At 41.1% G+C, this 21,426-nt stretch overlaps 1 protein-coding gene across 12 annotated transcripts in view; it reads right to left on the reverse strand.

Annotated features, from left to right (window-relative positions):
• Nucleotides 1-21,426, reverse strand: part of hth (Meis homeobox homothorax) — a 493,174-nt gene that overhangs the window by 70,212 nt on the left and 401,536 nt on the right. For all 12 annotated transcript variants that reach the window (XM_083118885.1, XM_083118892.1, XM_083118883.1 and 9 more), the window contains one exon: nucleotides 18,487-18,563. In XM_083118885.1, the coding sequence (XP_082975011.1) occupies nucleotides 18,487-18,563 (77 nt within the window). The remainder of the gene's footprint in view (nucleotides 1-18,486; nucleotides 18,564-21,426) is intronic.

Consider the following 21,426-nt stretch of genomic DNA (forward strand, 5'->3'; position numbering starts at 1 on the left):
AATTCATTGATTTGGTTGGTTTAAATTAACTTTTCTGATAGTTTAAGCTAATCGCGAAAATTAGGATAAGTGACGATACGATCAAATACATGAAGTGAAACACTGTTAAAGGTGGTTAGAATCAAAGAGTGTGGCAATGACTGCACGAAGAGTCTACCTCCGTTGCAAAAGGAACGTTTCAATGACGAAAGATATGTCAGTTATCAATGAGAAGTAATTAAAGTTCACATTGATGTGTTTTCCGTGTCAGTTTATTTTTAATATTGCAAGTGTTGTTCTGTCTTTCTTATCCTAAATGAGTATCGCCGACAGAGTATCGGTATAGTGGAACCACAAGCAAAAAAGCCTGCGCAGACCCGCGACTCCTGTGCACCGTACTCCCGCGTGGAGGGGAGGGGCAGAGTGGAGCATGCTTCCTTCCTTATGGCCAGAGTTGAACGAAAGAAGCGGGAGGTGCGCGGAGACTTATCGCCGAAGGTTCTTATGTTTGTGGTCGCTCTATATGTCGTCGCCTTGTAAACAAGGTCACGGGTTGTATACGCGGTGGAGGCACATAGTGGTTCGGATTCTACGTTAAACTGAAGTTCCAGTCCGGATTAGCCTTTCTGTGTGTAAAGTGTACTCTAAAAATGCAATTAAATTCATAATTGCGCCCTTCAAACAATTTAATCCACAAGTTTTAAAATGCTGATGCTGTGACGTGGAAAAACTCTAGTAGAAAAAAGCAACCCCAGGTTGGGCGCCATAAATATTACTCTGTGACCCCAGGTTGGGCGCCATAAATATTACTTTCAGGTTATTTCGTCTCTTAAAACATCTTTGACGACCACACTAATGAAGGTACAATGAACTGCAGAGAACACTTTGATTCAGGAAGAATCCTAGTGGATGTGTTAAGATCCACGAAAAGGATACGTTGTTGTTCAATTACAATGCTCGCTAGTGTTACACAGTATCTCTAGGAGCTGCAGAGCTCTGGATGAAAAAATGCAAAGAGATGTTTTTCCCCTCCGGGAGCAAGGATTGCGAAAGAATCCCACGCCACGTCTTCCCAAGAGCTCCGTGAAATAAGGAGCAGACCGGAGCTACACCAGGGGCACGGAAAGACATTGCGGCGGGTTATTTTCCGTTCCGAAAGAAATTGATAAATCCGGGGAAGCTTTTCTTTTTCTCTTTCTTCTTCTCCCCCTTACGTCCTCCGCCGAAGGAACCAAGGAAGAGAATCGTGGGTCGATTTCTTCCTCTTTCTCCGGGAGGGAGAAAAGGGGGTAAGGTTTTTCCGGGAGGAAGCCTTCACTCGCACACATTCGCTCAGCCGGAGTATTCCGGCAAATTAGGCACCCGGAGCAAGGGGTTCTTTCCCGGAGCCTGGAGAAGAAGGAAGAAGAGAAAGGCATAAGAAAGAAGAGGAGATGGTATGGAGACCGACTGGCGTGGTGATTTGTCAAGGCGTAGGGCGCCGGGTCAACTTGCCACCCTTTGCCCACCCGACGTTTACCACCCTCTTTTTACCCCAAACCGTTTGGGAGAGAGACATACAGAAAGTGGAATTTGTATGGGGAGGGAGAATGTCTGCTACAGCAGCCTCCCCATCCTACCGTCTCCGTCGGCTTCAACGGCGCGTTCAGTATCAAAAGGAGTTCAGAAGCACCCAAGGAACACAAGCCTCGAGTCCTAATGCTTCCTGCCATCATACTTTAGCTCAAGAATCGCGATAAAGGAAAGCAATGGGAGAGAAAAAGATAACGTAAACGCAATTACACTAATACCTTGAACCTCAGAGTTTTGGAATCACGTCATATGATCCAAAAATCACTTCGTCACTTAATTCCATTCATTCATTACGACATGTGTTCGAAATGCACATGACCCAAAGTTCACTAGTTCCAGATAGCACTTCAGTACATTCATATCTTCCTGTGTAATTGACTCGTGCTCTTGCAGCAATGGCACAGTGAGGAGGCCTACAATCATGACGGATATAAAATCCGCACATACAAATAATACTATCCGTTTTCTTTCTGCATATTTGTGTTTGCAGGTAATCGTCACCTGTTATCAACCTTTCAAATGTTTCCCAAAACTGGATGCTTGAACACACGATAAGCTGTAGCTACTACTACAAATACTGGTTTTTAATTAAGGGTGCTAATACGGTACACCCACTTGGCAATACAAATCAGTACAGTAAACCGGGATATGTTTCAACATTAGCATTCAATGTTAATTGGACATTGTTCAGATTTGTAGCAAAATTACATGTCTGTCCTAGGTTTGATCCCCACCACCGGCAAAAAGGAAATGTGTTGACCTCAAGACGTGAGTCGAAACGGAGGGTTGAAGTAAGTATAGTTTAAAGCACTAGACACTGGATAGTGTCCAATTGGCATTGCAGATTAATGCAAATACGAGAATGTTATTGAGTACTTAGTCTCGCGTACTAATCTCCCCATTCAAGGTATCTTTAGAGTTCAACTCGTGGAAAACACTTTCACAAAGCCATTTTTTGAGGGATAAGAAAATGAAAAATATGAAAAGATTACAATCTAGTAGATGCGTACAAGGTGGAAGTATGCGTTGAATACACGCCAGAATTATATAAGTAAAAGTAGAAGTAGAAGTGTTCGTAACAACAGATCGATCAAGTTGTGCGTTCCTCTTGATTGGCGGTAACCGAAACGGGCGTTTCAAAAGAGGGGAAGAAAAATCTGCTGATGAACCCGAGGCCCTCCGCGCGAAAAAGGGGAAGAAAAAAAAAAGTAAAGCTCCCACGCAATTTTCCATCGCTCTGCCCACCTTTTGTTAACAACCCCCTCCCTATCATCACACTATTCCTGGCGTCTCCTGAAACCCATCAGGAGCACCGTTAGCACCAACAGAGCCACAAAGCCAAGACCAAGCACGACCTCACCGAGAGCATCCCCTTCCCTTGCAGGCACAATTTCCCCCCCCCCTCTGCACGTCAGGAGACCTCCCCTCCCCCATTTCCATTTCCTGCTACAATAGTTCATTAAAAAGGTGTTTCGGAGGCTATTTGGTAAGCTATTAGGACTCTGATATTACTCCTCGGAGAGCGATCCTCCCGAAGAAACATTAGGAAGGGAATTCTTCCAGAAATAGGACCGACAATGAAAACGGACTCGTAAATTACAAAGAGATAAGGGAGAATGAAGAAAAAGAAGACAGGGAACAAGGAAGGAAGGAAGGAAGGAAGAGAGGGAGGGATGAGACTGCCGAAGATGCACACGAGAGCAGAGCGTGGTTTCTGGATGCAGGATGAGAGTAGGGGGAAAAAGTAAGGGCAGAAAATAGTAGGAGAAATCTGGCAATGATGAATAGGTACTAAGACGGGCAGGCAAGAGATGGGAAAAATAAAGTAAAATGAAACACTGGCGTGAGGAGGAGGAGGGGAAAGGTGAGGTGGAGAAGGCATTGCCGAGAAGAAAGCGGGAGGAGGAGGGGAGTGAAAGGAAGCGGAAGAAAATGAGTTAAGAAAGCGAATGAGATGGAAAATATTCAGGGAACAATTTCAGGGCGTGAAGTTCTCGCCGTTTCGGCGATAAGACGACCTCCCAGTATCTTCGACTCTCCTTAATTCACCCCCCCCCCCAGAAATCTCCTCGTCGTCGCTCTAGAGAATTGCAACTTAAGCACGATGGATGTCATTTGTCATTGCAGTGCGATATTTTCCTCGATGAGGACAGTGTGTCAACACTATGGTGAACCGGGCACACATATGGGAATTTACTGTTGGCAAATTGGAGTCAGATCTGCGTGTATACAACGCATGCGATGATCACACTAGAACTTTCCAAACGACCCGAAATGTGAAAGTCGAGAGGGTTTGAACGCGATATGCCGAACAGGACTGGATCTATAGTTTTATGGGACCGGGAAGTCTGTATCTGACACCTTACTGGAAACCGAACCTAGGAGATCTCGATTAAGAAGTCAAAAAAAGGAAACAGAACAAAAAAATATTTTGTATGTTCGATCAGCCTTTTGGTAGCCATACATTGGTGCAGCAGATGGAAGAACGACTACTAAGAAATAGCCATAGTGCCTTTGGAATTATGTATTAAGAAAGAGACGAAATACCTTTGTGGGTTACCAGTAAGAAATTGAACGCTCCAGCTCTATATAAACACTTGGATAGCGATATTCATTCCTCAAATATCAACATGCGCGTGATTTTCCACAAAGTCGACATATATGACAAAAATCCAGACGACCCTAACATGAGCCTTGACCTTCCTTCAGGGTTTGTTCACTGCCAACTGTCGGAAATTAAAACGTGTCGAAGATCCGATCACAATGGTGCAGACACACGCACTGCTTATTGTAAAACCCACAAATAATGAAGCAAAAACCCAACACTTTCATGGAATCCTTCACTGTATCTGGTTTCGCTCTGCTGAAAGACCAAGTGCTTGGAACAATGGCCTCGCCCGGGAAGGCTGGCCATTTCCGGATAGCGACTATCGCCTTCTTTCTTTTCTGGATGGCCGTAATCGCTCTCTCCAGGCTCGTAAAGCTGAGGGGAAGAGACGCACAGTGTGTTGGACCTCGGAGATGCGTCAGTTCTCGAGGCGTCCCGTGGTAGACAACCTCCGCCATTCCCTGCACATTCTGCGGAATTTATGTTCGGTAGAAGACCCATTCAGAAAACCAACAAGGAGACACAAACCCCGCAGCCACAGTCGACATGGAGTGCGAAGGTAGCAGTGGAACGATTTTGGCAGGAGTGTTAAGGGCAGGTTGAACATTGAACGTCAAAAAAAGTCTTCCTTTAGCAGATGTCCATTTCCATGACGATGTTCGGGCCTCCCCGATAGAGCATTGGTAGCGTCGTCGCCTCGTAATCAAGGGGTGGAGGCACATAGTGGTTCGGATCCCACTTTAAACTGTAGGTCCAGTTCCGATTAGCCTTACTGTGCATAAAGTGGACTTAAAACACCAACTCAACCAACCAATCATGACGATGTTCGTATTTCGACAAAGGTGCCATTCGGAAACCAGTGTTGAGCAGCAACATGCGAAATTGTCCGATTTCGACAACATTCTTGTAACAATCAAAATAGTTTGTAACATTCCGAACATTCTGTCTATACGCGAGTTGGTGCTTATGGCGAAGAGACCCAATAGCAAATCACCTCTATTTGTTAGAAATGTGTTCCCATTTGATCGTATAAGTTGCTTAAAATGCAGTGTAATAATCAACATAGAGTTCCACGAGAAATACTTCTTGCGGTTCCAGGTTCGACGGAGGCACACGGTGGTTCGAATACCACCTAAAATGTAGGTCCAGTACCTGATTAGCCTATCTGTGCATAAAGTGGACTTAAACTATACCAAATAAAAAGAAACATTATCTCTATCATTCTCAGTCGAGAATCTCACCTTTGGATCCTATTTTTTGACTGAAGAGTTACTTGGAGTTAACCCATCTGAGAACAAAGTTGACTTAAAACGACAGTCGGCGCTTCGGAGTGGGGGGGGGGGGCTACATATTCGAATCTGGTAAACTAATTGAAAGGAAGGACATAATGTGTTATAATGGATACAATAGAACAATGCGTTACTACCACTGAAAATCTGTTCAAATAGAAACATGCATTTAAAAGGAAGAAATGGACTGCATTTTCATGTGCAATATGCTACAAACTGTTAATTTTCGCAGGTGAATCCAGTTCTCAGAAACGACTGAGTGATAAAATGTAACTAGAATGAATAACATTGAATTTGCACATTAGGAATGATGCAGCCAACATTTTATGCCCACTTCTTACTATTGCTATAATGGAGCCGCTTTACTAACAGGTGTGCAATCACAGCGCAGAACGGTTATTTTGACAAAATCCTGTTTCACTACTGGCTGCTTTGTGGAGGGGAATTCTAACGTTGTCACTTCTTGCCCAATCGATGGGCGTAATTGGCTGTTTGACCGCGAGTTCCTTCGCAGGTTAACGCGGCAACAGAGGGTTGCTGTCATAAAGGCTGTCTCCGCGCCGGATCCTGGCCCGGAGCACTTACAGTTGCTCTCGAATGTCTTGCCAAATTCTTAAAAAATTGTAAAAATGTCGTCGAGTTGAATGCATTTTAAAAGAAAAATCGATGAAAAAAAAATGACCCACAAATATTGATCATATTCGAACCTGATAACTTCACAAAGGTTCGTGGTTGCCCATGCCACATGAATTCGCATGTGCTTTTCTAACAAATGCCTGATCCAAACCTGTGTATCGCAGTACTCCCACTCAGATATTTTGCGTGCACTGCCCAAATAGCTCATACGGTGGGTGACCAGTCCCATCTCAGCAGAAACGTTGAAACGCCAGATACGCACTACCAACAAAACAAACGCAGATAAAAATGGAAATATGGTGCGGCAATAGTGAGAAACGTAACATCGCTTCCCACTCCTGCCGTTATCTCGAAATGGCGCCACCAGAATCCTCTCTCCCGCTCCCTACTCAATCTGAAAAATCTCTCCCTCTGATGAGCGGACACCCTGGGAGCCGTTGATAGGACGTTAATGCTCGTCATATACTGCTGTCGTAACGAGGAAGGGAAGATTTCAGACCGAGATAAGCAAAGGGCAACGGCGTTCATCATACGTCACCGATACTACGCTTGCTGTAGTTATGCTCCCAGTCCTGGCGATTGTGGACGTACAGGGAGAGATGACAAATCGTCTTCTGCATATGTGTGCGTGAGAAAAATTAAACCTCAAGCTAGATTTACTTGGTATTTTAAGTCCACTTTATGCACAGAAAGGTTAATTGGGACTGGACCTACAGTTTAAAGTAGGATCCGAACCACTATGTGCCTCCACCGGGCATGGAACTCGGGACCTCTTCACTACAAGATGACGAAATCTTAAGCTAGAATAAAAATTAACCGAGCCATGAAATACTCATTTGAGAGACACACCTTCTTGCATATTTGTAACCTCATGAAGCTACTACACGCTATAGTGCGTTAAAACTTTGATGGCGTGCGCATAGTTACCGGTACATGATTATAGAATCAAATAACAGTTAAAAATTACTAATCTGAGTAACTGCTGTCTGTATTATTTATGGAGGGATAATCTATTCTCTACTTGCAGTCCTTGTATTGATGGTGAGATTTCATGTTTACAAATTTTGGTCCAACACACAAGTGGTTGTGACGTCCAGGTCGGCAACAGCTAACATATTCTCCAAACTATTCCAGAGCAAGCATGTCTAAGAACTTAAAGCAACTACAGAAAAAAATTCTTCTCATACCATTTTAGTTTTACTAATATAAGCAATTATGACTCTCGCATGTGCAGTAGCATTTCTTTCAATTGCCGGTGGAGGTACGGTCACCGTCAATAAAAATGGGACACCTAGATATTGAAATGTGTTATGGGTGTTGCCTAACTCCACGGCGATGAGCCCATTTCAATAGCAACTTTCCAATACGAAGTTCTGCTGCCGACAGAGTTAGGCAACACATGGCGGGGAAGGCAGCATTTCAGAATCTTGGTGTCCCATTTTTATTGCCGGCGACTGTACATTACACGGTGGTTCGGACTGCATATCCACCTTTGTCTCAGCCTAACCAAATGAACCAAAACACTAGAGCATAACATTATCAAGGTATCTCGAACCTTGGGTTTCTTTTGAGTTCGTTTTCTATGAGCTGTTCGAGGTTCTCAAATTGAAAGTTAGTTTGATCTTTACATGGAGTTTGAGACTTAAATGAAAAGTGAATAAGATTGCGTTGAGAACTCTAATAATACTCTTCAGTATTCTTGCGACCTTCTTGGAATTTGCGATCCACCTCTTGATAACCACAATGAACTGCCGTTGAAACATCTACCACGTAAATATTTGCGGGGATACCAGTGTCAAACTTCCCAGACTCTACGCAGGCCTGCTGCAAACTTGCAATATGAGATTGTCAAAACCCGAGCTGAAATGGGACTACATTTCCATTCCATTTCCCAAACTTCCTCGTTGCACAAAACAAAGGAACCGCGTATAAGGTTGTGCGCACCTCAGGTTTCGTGCCCTTACATTACCCTCCCCCGTCCCTCCGCGCAACCGAAAGAAACTTTTCTTAACAGCGTCTTAGCGCCCGTCTATGACGTCATAAGCGTCTTCCCGAAAGGGCGGACGTGGAGCGCCTGGGATTTGGGGGATGGGGGGGGAGGGGGCAGGACGGAGACGTCGGAATTGGATACGGCTGCCGCATTAATAAATTATAGCTCGCCAACAATTAGCGCAAGGAACTGTAATTAGTGTAAATTGTTTCGTGTCGCCGAATGCGACTAGCGCATTTAGCGGAATAGGAGAAGAGGGGAGCGGGGACAAAAGTTGAAAGAGGGGAGAGAGGCACTATTACGGGTCTATTAGAACGGCGCATTTGTCCGGGAGTAGTTGGTGTTTAAACGCGGAAACGTCTCGCGTAAGTAGCGCGGAAGGGGAGGGGGAGGGCCTCGCATCTTTCTGTGCGTTTTCTCCGGGCATCCTCCCCCCAAAGAATGTACTCGTTTTAAGGGAGGGGAGGCTTCATCGTGGTCGTAAAACGCAAACTGCCCCATCTCCAGCAGTTGAATTCAACTAACGCGACGGGAAGGGACAGTGGGCTCGATGCTTAAGAGCTCTTTACGCACAGACGCGCACACACACAGTCACACGCACAAAAGAGGATGGAGAGGAGCGCAATCATGTCCCGGCGTCGATGAAACAGGCATTTTGGCTGCCATCGCTTTGTGAGTTGTCCTTTCCTAGGACATCTCCGAGTAGAATTGAAAAGGACGATTGCCTGGAGCAGATCAGCGCGACATAGGCATCGTTCCGAAGCTGTGAAGCCATCTCCGTCAATGTGTGTGGATGTAGACTTGCGTGTCTGCATCGATTAAGTCGGGTGATTCGGGATCACCACGCAATGCCAAAATCCCTCCATGGATGTGCACATTGAAACAAGGCCAACAAATTTCCGGCGACTGTATTCATATCAACATTCATTTAAATTAATGCAATGAATAAAGTTTTCAACAGTATTGTTAAAATTGTGTGGCATCAAGTATGAAAACTACTTGCTAGATTAAGGTTTGCAATTTTCCACGGGTGCCTAGAGAATTGTAACAGTATTATATGGAACTTACTATAGTTGCGTATAGGCTATCTTACTAAATTGTACAGAAATGATACGTGACATTGCTACGCCTTTTATCTAACGTGTTTGGGAAGACTACTTTCATTTCAACCTAGAATGTGCCTGTCCCGGTGCTTTCATTGGTAGACTCATGCTTCCGCTAGTGAAGACTCCAGGTCAAGTCCGCCCTGCAAGTTTTCTTCTGACTTTTCATCAATTTCACCCAATCATTACATACCGCAGTCGTCTTGATTGGACAAAGTGGCAGAAAAGCGATACAAAAGCAAATATTACAAATATAATATTGGCAACAGATTACTTACTTGTTGATGGTTCCAATGCCAAAGAATACTTTGGCAGTGGATTCTAATGCTACGTCCCAGAGAATATTTTCCTTTAAAGAAATTCAGATTGACAAAGAATACTTTCTTTTCATGGATTCCAATGGTACGTTCTTAGAGAATACTTTCCTTTCCACTGTCAGATAATGCTTTCCTTCCAAGGACTAATTGCGAGATTATACTTTCCTTTCAATAAGTCTATAGCTACATTGCCATGAAATACTTTCCTCTCATTGGCATAGAATATATTCCTTTCAAGGGTTCAAACGTTACACTGCGAGAGAATACTTTGGTTTTACCAGTTCTAATTGCTTACATTCTTACTAGAAGAGGCGCTGCGGTAGGATTTCGTACGCAGAGTTTTGATCAATCTTAATTCAGTCTGCAACCTCCATCTTCGATCTCTCTCTCTCACCAAGGCAATCAAAGCGACGGCGTTGTTTGGCCGATCTTCACGCAAATAATCATCCCACTCTTCCCCTCCCCCACCTCCCACGGTGCTCCCGCTTCAGAAAACGCACACCAATCATCCCGATTCTGCTTTGTCCTCCCTCCTTCTTCATCTCTCTCTCGGGTTTTTCCCTTCGAGGCGCAACTCCACGAGAAAGTCCCTCTGTGGTTGACAACTCAAATTCTCCCACAATCATTCTCCCATCGTCTGCTTTTCTTCTAGCGCACACGAGCTCGCATGGGAACACCACCACTCAACTCGCTCACCCTCTCGCCAATTCCTACCGTACACGTTTCCACCCTCGGCCCTCCCCTTCCTACTTTCGCAATAATCTCATTTGGACGCCATTGTTGTTCACTCCCGAGATCTAATTAGCGCGGAAAGCTGATCGGTAATTACTCGATTAATCAATCCGCTTTCCATTTGTGTGTATCCCGCGTGCGCCATTAGAGGGGATTAAACACGGTCATACGAGTCTGGCAGTCTCTCACCCTCTCCCTTCCGCGATCAATGCTCCCTAACGTTGCGTCGGGCGATCGCAACGAAAACATGCGCCCGCCGATCCCGCTGTTGTTGTTCTCACCTCCCACCCGGCTGGTTGGACGCGGGGAAGTTCGTCTCATTGGCGCCAGATGGCGAAAGAGTCAAAAGAACCAATCACGGTCCAACATGGCGGAAGGGGAAACAAACAGCAATCAAATGGGGGGAACACATGGAAGATGATGATCTTTCCGGGAAAAGAAAACTGGGGATGAAAGGGGAGAAAAGAGGGCGTGGCGGTCGGTTATAAAATCAGAAGAAATGATTCATGGTTTCCCCGGAACACCTGATTAAGTAAGCAAACGTCAGTTGCAATCGGATCTCCCATGACACTGTCTGGGACGAAAATTAGCAAGGAGGAATTAAGATATAATCCAATACGGTTTAATTTTGATACTAGGATGTCTTCCGCGAAATTTTAGTCATTGGAAACTTTAGAAGTAATAATGACTTTCTAATGTGATTATTGTTGTACCTCTGGGAACATATTTACATGAAGCATAAGACATAATTGTTCATTGATGAATAAATGACGAAATTTTACCCCAAGACACAAAGAAGAATTTGATTTTGATTCGATTTAGTTTATTTAACATCGCATTTCTGCCTATTTCGGGTAATCGCGACGATGGGAATGAATAGTGACAGGATGAAATTGATAAAAGGACAACGCATATGGACAGAACACAACACAAGCCACCACAGAGTATTGTACTGACTGTGTGTCCAGACGCCAGTGCCTAGTTTCTTTGCAAAATGCAGTTCAGAGTGTACTACGTAGAAGGCATTTGGATATTCAAAAAGTGTCACCGCACACAAAGAAAAAAGCTAGGAATTTGACTCAAAACTGAGGTTTGACAATATGATTCTGTTGTAAAGTATTCTGAATGTTTATTTTTTTTAAAAATCAAGGAAATTAGTTTACTTTTCTCCAGGCCCGTAGCTAGAATTGATCTCCAGGGGGGGGGGGCTCACGGGTTATCAGGGGGGGCTTTGTAAACCTAGTCAATTTTTTTAAAAAAATAACAGTATTAAATTAAGATAAACTATGTGTGTGTATGGGAGCGGGGTCATTAAGGTATATAAAATTTATGAATATCATAGAAATACTATATTTCTCTACATCTTTTAAAACATCTCTTGAAGTGTTAATTGACTGATACTGAAATCATCCCTTACACACTCCATACTACTTTAGATTATATAGATATTTATATCACACACAAAAAAACGCACAATATTCAATCACAGTGCCTACAGTATATTCCACCCCCGGCCGAAGCAATTAAACTCCCCTTCCTTCCCAAAACTTGGGAGCTGTTGACCTTTGACGCAGATGCGGAGGGAATTTACCGGTACATATGACATCAAAGTCACAGATAAAGAAGCTCCCCTATGAAAGAACTTTCTGAAGTCTAGAGAATATTATAAATACTTGCAGCTACTTCCGCTCATAAACAAAATGAGCGAATGCAATAGATGATGTTCATATTCTGTGGAATATCCTTAAAGTTGTGAGCTGTCTACATTTCCACTCGTCACTCAAATAAAGGATAGTCTGTGGTGATGGATCGGTAGGACAACGGTGTGAATGTGCTCCGTGTTTTTGTCTTATTTTATGTATTTCTGATGCGAGGTGGTGAAATCGATATTGCAGGAATGTGCAGTAAGTACTGAAGATTACTTTTGTGTAACAAATAGTTCAATATATGGTAAATGAAACGATAAATACGTTAAATACTGTCACTGTCATTTCTACTTCCCGTATGTAAACAAACAGTGTTGCCACCTCAGTGTTAAAAAAAAACCGCGGAGTACAGTTGAACTGTCATTATCGAACTGTTCGATATATCTAATAAGATGAGTAGTTGCATCGAATGTCACGAACCTGTGGCTCGGAAGGACATTTCCTCAAAAATACAGTGTTCAGATTGTTTGAAGCTATGTCATTTGAAATGTGCACGTTTGAAAGAGGAAGATGCAGAATATATGCGGAGTGCGGGACAAATTTGGAGATGCAAAGAATGTGCGAAGATTAGACGTAGTAGTTTACAGGACGAAAGTGTAAGTGAAACGGAAGTGCCAACTATTGTTGATATGTATAAACTACTTCAAGTTGTAAAGCAGGAAATGGAAAATTTGAAGAAAGCAAATATAAACTGTGAACGCGAACTAAGTAAATCACTTGAGTTAGCTCATCAAAAGCTGGACGAAAATGCATCATTGATCAAAAAGCAGGCAGAGTCAATAAATACTTGTTTGGTACAAATTGAGCAGTTGAAAGGGGAAAATGTAACTAAAAAAACAACTGAAGGATAATGAGGAGCAACTAGATGAATTAGATCAGTATGGTCGCCGCAATACATTAGAAATATACGGTGTTCCTGAACAGCCGAATGAAAATACGACGGATGTAGTAAAAACTATTGGGCGAGCATTGGACATAGAAATCAAGGATGAGATGATAGACTGTTGTCACAGGTTGCGCAAACCCTCTAATCAATCTTCAAATGGAATCATTGTGAAATTTGTCAGGCGAGTGGACAAGGATGCCTTTCTACAGAAGAGGAAAGTGAAAAGGAACTTAAATGCTGTACATCTCGGTTATACCAAAAGTGATATCATTTATATTAACCAAAGCCTCACACCTTACCGAAAGCGCATTCTTAGTCAGGCTAGGAAGATAAAATATGAGAAAAACTATGCTTATTTATGGGTAGACCATGCGGGATTAATTAAGTTAAGGAAAAAAAGGGATGATACCAACATCATATTATTAAAATCACTTGAAGACGTCACCCAATTAATGTAACTTTCGAGGGTCGTATAAATTAAATAAGTATTTATTATCAAAATGCCCGTGGTCTAAATACTAAGATTATGGAATTTTATATTAATGTTTTGAGTAATAATTTTGATATTATAATTGTTACTGAAACCTGGCTGCATGAGAGTGTAAATAGTAATGAATTATTTAATGGCAATTACAAAGTGTACCGTCGCGATAGACCTGGAAATAAGAGGGGAGGGGGAGTTATGATAGCAATAAAGGAATCACTGAAATCGGAAGTAATAAATTTGAATTGTGAGGTAGATACATTGGTTGTTAAAATAAGTACACGTAATAAGATTTATTACATTACTACAGTGTATTTTACGCCTGCATGCGGTATAGAAAAATATTTGTCATTTTATAATATGTTTGATTCTTTTGTGGAATTTCATGGCTCGAATATACTTATAATTGGAGATTTCAATTTACCCACGATTACCAGTTCAGGTTATGAGTTACAGAATGGTGGACCCTCTTGTAGAGCTTTGTTAAATTTTTTGAATTTTTATAACCTTCATTCTGTAAACAATATTAAAAATAGCCTCGATAGAACTTTGGATCTTATTCTTACTAACATTCCAAAGAATGTGAATATATGTAGGGAGGAAATGCCACTTGTAAAAGAAGATAACCATCATCCTGCATTGACTGTACACCTAACTATAAGAGAATCTACTGATGTAATAACAAATGAAGCTTATTATTCTTACAATTTTAAAAAAGCCAATTTCATGCAGATGTATCATTTGCTTGGAGTGGTAGATTGGTCTGTATTAGATAATATGACTGATGTAAATCAGGCGGTTAACTTTTTTTGTAATAGAGTTCATGAAGTATTTCTTGCCACAGTCCCAAAAAGAAGACGAATGACAACAAATAAATACCCATGTTGGTTTAATAATGATATCATTAAATTGATAAAGTTAAAAGAGTATTACAGAAAAAATATAAAATTTAGAATAGAATATAAGTCATTGTTTCGGCAAACTAGAAAGCAGGTAAAATCAATGATAAGTAGTGCCCATTACAACTACATAAAGGAATTGGAAAGCAATTTGAAATCAAATACTAAAGAGTTTTGGAGTTTTATTAGAAACAAGAAAAGTAATAATGGTGCTTGTAACAGCACAATGAATTTTGAAGAAAATTCTCTCAAATCTGCAAAAGATATTTCTGATGGTTTTGCTAAATATTTTAGGTCCGTATATGCTGAAACATCTGAACCATGTATAATAGACGAACACACTGAGTCCATTATATCATACACATTAGCGATTTCGCCAGTTAGTCAGAAAGAATATGAAAGTGCCACAAAACAGTTAAAAGGCAAACGATCTAGCGGCCCAGATGAAATACCACCTTACATTTTGAAAGGATGCTCTGAGGTATTGATGTATCCTCTCCTTAGAATTTATAACTTAATAATGAAAACACAAATGTTCCCTGATATCTGGAAGGAAACGCGTGTATGCCCCATCTTAAAATCTGGTGAAAGTTCAAAAATAGAAAATTACAGGCCCATATCAATTCTCTGTGCACCGGCGAAAGTATTCGAGTCCATCCTATACAATCGCATATTTAATCATGTAAAATGTTTCTTAAGTGACAATCAACATGGTTTCTTGCCAAGTAGATCAACACAAACAAATCTGATAAATTTTGTCCAAGATATACATGATGCGTTCCATGAGAGACTTAGTGTACATGCAATATATATAGATTTCGCAAAAGCTTTTGACAGAATTAATCAATATTCTTCTAAGAAAACTGGCAAGTTTTGGGTTATCAACACAATATGTAAATCTTTTCAAATCTTACATTATTAATCGAAAACAATATGTAACTTATAAACAAGCAAAGTCTTTTGTTTATGATGTTAAATCTGGGGTTCCACAAGGTTCAAATCTGGGTCCTCTATTCTTTGCAATTTATATTAATGATTTACCAGGTACAATCAAATTTTCAAAGTGTTTAGTGTACGCAGATGATGTTAAAATATATAGAGAAATTAGGGATATTATGGATACTAGGAAATTACAGACTGATATAAACATGGTTCATAGGTGGAGTGTAGAGAATGATATCAAGTTTAATATTAAGAAATGTTCATACATGATATTTACTAGAGCACGAAATAATGAGCGAAATGATAAGTATGTTATTAACGGCGAATTTGTTAAAAGAGTGTATTCAATTAAAGACCTAGGAGTAATTATTACCCATAATATGACTTTTACTGAGCATATTTCTTGCATTACCCAGAATGCCTACAGGAATCTTGGATTTCTAATAAGAAATGCTAAAAGTTTAAATGATATATGCTCTTTGTGTATGCTCTACAAATGTTTAGTTAGAAGCAAATTAGAATATGCTTGTTCCGTATGGGCGCCAAACTGTGACTCCCAGAAAAATATGATTGAACGTATACAGAAGAAATTTCTCAGATTTTTGTATTATAAGAAGTATCGAATATCGCCAATAATTCTTAAAATATCATACAATGATTTATTAAATGAATTTGATTTTGTAAGCCTGTCAAATAGACGTGAAATTTCTCAACAAATGTTTCTGTATAGAATAATAAATGGACATATTGTGATAGTAGTTCTATACTAGAGAGAATCTGGTTTAATGTGAGACAGGGTCATTTACGTAATAGACGTTTACTCTCATACAAAATCCCAAGAACAGAAATGTATAAAGGTTCCCCACTACAAAAAATGACACTTCAATATAACAAGATCTCAAATCATTTGGTGGACTTGGATTTCGGCATGACACGAACCAAATTTATGAATATGTTAAAGGGTTATCTCTCTTAATATGTATTTATTATGATAATTGGATTTGTCATATTGAAGTTTGTTGTAATGATATATTATACCAGTGTTTGTGATACTTGTTTTGTGTAATTCAGATGAAATGTGTAAATATCTGAACATTTGTTGTCACAGTTAAGCAGTAAACCTGTTCTGTCACCAAGATGTCTGTATATATATATATATATATATATATATTATGTATTAACTGTCTATGTTTGTGAATATGTGTGTGTGTAAAGGAGGAAGGAGGGTGAATGTGTACGTGCGTACATACAAGTTGTAAATGAAAATGTAATATTTTGATATTACCTTTCTGTAATTGGAGACTTGTCTCTGTTGAAGGGAAAATAAATAAATAAATAAATGATGCAAAATAGTTTACCTAATGTCAAAGGGGGCTGATGGCACAGCCAGGGGGGCTCAGCCGCTCCTGGCCCCTGCCTGGCTACGGGCCTGCTCTTCTTCACAGAACTTTCGTTTAAGTCCACTTTTATGCAATGATAGGAAAATCAGGACTGAACATAAATTTTAAAGTGGGATCCGAGCTACTATGCACCTCAACCGGGTATCGAACGCTGGACACCTTGCAAGACGACGACATTACCATTTCGCCATCGAGGAGTTTCTGGAACCTTGATTACATTGCTAGAGATAGGTTTCTTAAAACTATTTTGAAACGTTGCCAGAGAACACTTTTCTTCAGGACGTATGGCACCACCACAACATAGAATACTTTTCCGAAGTGTGGTGCTGATCACATCACCTCCGGAATCCATGGCATGTTGCAATTTGTAGGCAACAGCTTTACCCTTGCTACGAAAGGGAAGACTTTTCTTCCAAGTATTATATAGACTTTAGTTACTTAAAGAATTCTTACGCACGCTTTTCGAAGCGTGCTATATTGTTCCCTTACTGGTTGTTGAGTTGCTGAATTATATTCCGGCCGTTATAAAAATAACAAACATCTTTCTCGTGCAAGTGTCTATTCTAATGGGATGTTGGAACTGCAAGAAACACAGGGGCCTATTTTTAAATGATATCCTAAAAGAGGGACCTTGTGCCAGACTTCCAGTGAACGATTTCTCACGTTTAGTCAAGCGTGGACACAGAAACCGAGCAAATTAAGATGATAAATTTCGGAAAGATTTCCGAGATCCGCCGCGTGAAATATTGCCTGTAACACCAGGAACCGGAAGAGCCTCGTTCGTACGCAGGATTTAGTGCCTTCGGCGTCGTGTCGGGCCGACAATGGTGCCTCTGTGCGACAAGGAGCTCAGGAATTACTCCGCGAGAAGAACCCACCTGGAACTGATCTATGGACCTTCTGCAAGCAAGGTGACGTCAGATGGTGGTTTCTGCATGCGTTGATTAAATCGTTCGAGGACTTCTGAACGGATCTAAACATTACCAGTTCTCATTTTCAAATGACTGTGTCGCCCGTCAGTATCAGCGGTCTACGTACTTGTGGCTAACCTGAAGGACTTTTTCCTAGATCAATACTGGAGTTAACTTGAAATGTGTGAATTTGCTTGATCGATTCAGAGGAAACCTCTACTAGTAGCTAAGTGGGTACGGGCGAGTAGAATGTTACTTGGAGAGGAAATTCGTCATGCTTGCTTGATGCAGTGAGACCAGTCATCCGGAAACCCTCTTTCAACTATTGAAGAGGTACGGGCGAGTAGAACGTTACTTGGAGAGGCAACTCGTCTTGCTTGTTCAATGCAGTGAGACCACAAACAAAAGACCAATCGGCCAAAAGCCTTCGTGTATCTTCCTCTCCAAACGCGCAACTCTGGTTATAAGGAAGCCGACCCTTCTCGCACGAGTACGATGTCGGGTCTGCCCAAGCTCTTTTACCTAGGGTCCCAGCCAAGGTCCGTCGAAGCCCACTTTCCCCCGCTCTAGAAGGTCTGGTCATAACAGGCCTTTTTGTCAGTCTCCGTGTTTACCTCCTCGGCAGGGTTCTGTGACGTCATCAGCATGATACTCTCTGCGTCCCAGCAATATCCGAAAACCCTCTTTAAACTGTCGAGTGGGTAAAAGCAATACTCGGGTAAAAACTTCTTACTTGTTCGATGCTATGGGATCAACTACTAGGAGAAACTCTTTCAGTTCCCGAATAGGTATTCTTTTGTTTCCATAAGCAATCATTGTTCAACATCACATTCAGGCCGTCGAAGAAAAGACGAAGATGCCTTATGAGTACAGGAGGAAGCTGAAAAGGAAGAGCCTACTATAAATACAACTAGGCGTGGGCTAAACAAAAATTGGTCACTTGCGATATGGAGAAACGGGAAGAGAAGAAAGTAGAACACGCAGAAGAGACAAGGAAAAGAGGATAAATTAGTTGGCAGCTGCCCGACTCACCAGTTGTTGACTTGCAAGATTGTCAATCCTGTGTCCTGTGCCAACTGCTTCTTCTGGTCTTCCGATGGGTATGGATGCTGTGAAAGACAAGAAGAGGAGAAAAACGTTGTAAGTCTCGCTAATTGGCAGGTGTACAAAATACAAATTACCTTACATAAACTATTACATTTACACTGTACATTGAGAAATCGTACAAGCTGTCATTGCAGACGTGACCTGTAGAATATTTTTATTAGTTCCAGGATACCTGTAACAATTAATTCCACAGCATGTCATATTTCTCCTTACATACACGGTCATTACATACTAGAAAAAAATGCATTTGAAACATCATGGTTAAGTCTTTTTGCCAGAATAAAATCTCTCATACTGACAGGAATTTTGAAATATTTTTCTAGTAATGTTTTAACTTTGAAAGTAAACATTTTTAATATTTAAGAAAGACTGCCGAAGAATAAGATAACAAAATATATAATTTTAGCTTGAAATATTTGGAACCAATGGGAACTACACAAATTTTCTCTGCCTGTCTCGTCTATAAATAATTTCTCTCAAATATGTCTTACTTTTTGTTTACCCAAGGGTTGATACCCTGACTTCTCCAGAATTTCCACAACAGTGGGAACGTTAAATTGAACAGTGTTCAATTTACCATTACAATAAGAAAAATACACATCTTAACGTCACCAGCTTTCACAGGAATATTCTCCTCTACAAACACTCGCCACTCTGATAACAAATGTGCCCAGTCATAACTATGGAAGATTTTCAGAATGTTTAGGGGGAAGGGGGAGGACTTTCTAAAGCACACAACCTTTTCTTTCAAAAAGATGGCAAGATTTGCCTCGAATCACATTCTATGATGCTTGTACCTTTACCATCTGAAGGTGGAATCTGGGCAGGGACGTTATAAACACCGTGTACAAGAACATGAATAGGACATAACGATCCTTAAGGTTTGGGTTCGAGCCTTGGCCACGGCATGGTTCTCTCACGTATTTAATCGAACGCTACTATGAGTTTATGCTTATCTTGCACGACTGTTTTGTGGGGAAAATTCAAGTCAGCTGCTCCAATATTGTGATTATTTGAGAACTTTTATATTTTGAAGTAAAACTGCTGTATCGATTGATATGATACACTGTTATGAAGATGCAATATCTTGATCGATTGATTGAGTTGGTGTTTTAAGTCCACGTTATGCACAGTAAGGCTAATCGGAACTGGACCTACAGTTTAAAGTGGGATTCGAACCACTATGTGCCTCCACCGGGTCGGGACCCCTTGATTACAAGGCGACGACGCGCCATCGGGGAGGCCCTAAGATCAAATATCTCTACGACAATCACGAGGAACATCAAACACACTGGACGAAGGGGAGGATGCTTCATAATTAAGAGAAGATAAAATTCGCTGTGCATAATGCACACATAAAAACACGGGAAACCCAATGCAAACAGTAGGATCGGCTTACGCCCAGCAACAATGACGAAGCCTCCTCCCATTTGTTAAGAGACTTTTGTCCCGCGGATCATTAGGGCCGTGATTGACAGATGAAAGAGGAAAAAGTGTCCTGGCTTCGGGCGAATGATATGGAAGCGTCTTGCGGCAGCTAGAAAACAACCCCTTCGTGTTAACAATGCTGGCAAGAACGCAAAAGGCATCACCACCCCGTTCGTCACGGAAGAAACTCAGCCACAGCGGTCTTGTAATATTGCAGAAATTTACGTGTTTCTGTCATTGAGGCCTTTTTCATTGTATTGCGTTTTGGGTTTTAACGTTGTTTTTCTACCTCGCGATAACGAGTTGGATTGAGGCTTGGATGAAAGGATTAATTCAATGGAATACCTAAGCTGCGGCTAGGATTCAAATACTCAATATTTTCTGCCACCAAGGCATCTGTGGCATTGAGAATTGTTTACGATCTACAAGTCCAGCCAGGGTGAATAATGAAGCACAATGAAGAGACATATCCGGCATGTATATAGAAATAAATTTCGGGGTGTCCTCGCAGACAACAAGAATGTCACGTAGCAACAATAATTAAGATGATTATAGATATGTATTAACAACGAACAAATTTTTACAGCTGTTAACGTCATGATAAATATAATATCAAAATGTACGACATAGACCACAATTATTAAGAATTAATTTTCGTAGACACTGTAAATACAAAACAGATTCCGAATTGTTATCTTCACATAAGTTGGTCGGGGTTAAATAATAAAAAAACAAAAAAAAAAAAACACTTCAGGTCATAAAACAAAATTCTAAAGTTTTTTTGCTTTTTTAAAAAAATCTTAGTACTTGGAAACTCTTTCGGGGGTGAGGTGTCTGCTCTGGACCTCTCCCTGTAAATATGACCTTTGATAACTCTTCACGATATCGAACCCCAGACAGGAAGAGGTGTAAGGGGTGACCCTTTGGGAAGACACCCAATGTCAACCTCCCTTCCACGTAGTACACTCTGGACTGCAGTGTGCAGACTAGCGAGGCTCTGGTGTGTGGAGTCACGTCCAGTATAATCCTCCGTGGAGCTCTTCTTGTGTTGTGTGCTTTCCTTGTGTGTTTGTGATTGTCCTTTCACTCATTCCATATTATCACAATTCATCCTCATCTTTGCGATTAGCCAGGAGTGGCAGAAAAGCGAAGTCAAATAAATAAATCAATCAACACAGTCAGGGTACACAATGCAGGTTAACAGAGGGTTGTGAATTCTTGTTAAAAATATGGGCACCTGGGCGGTCACTGTACTGTACATGTCAACCAGACGCAACACTCCTTTCCCTCCTGTACAGTCTGAATATGCTAATATTGAGATTTCTTCGTGCCCACAGATGATCACTTCTAGCAACATCTGCACTACAGTTGGCAACACTGCATTATACGCTATAAAAAAAAAAGTGAAGAAGAAAATGATGGAAAAACTGATCCAGC

Source organism: Lepisma saccharinum, chromosome 3, assembly GCF_977018435.1.
Source record: "Lepisma saccharinum chromosome 3, izLepSacc3.1, whole genome shotgun sequence".
Classification (NCBI taxonomy): Eukaryota; Metazoa; Arthropoda; class Insecta; order Zygentoma; family Lepismatidae; genus Lepisma; species Lepisma saccharinum.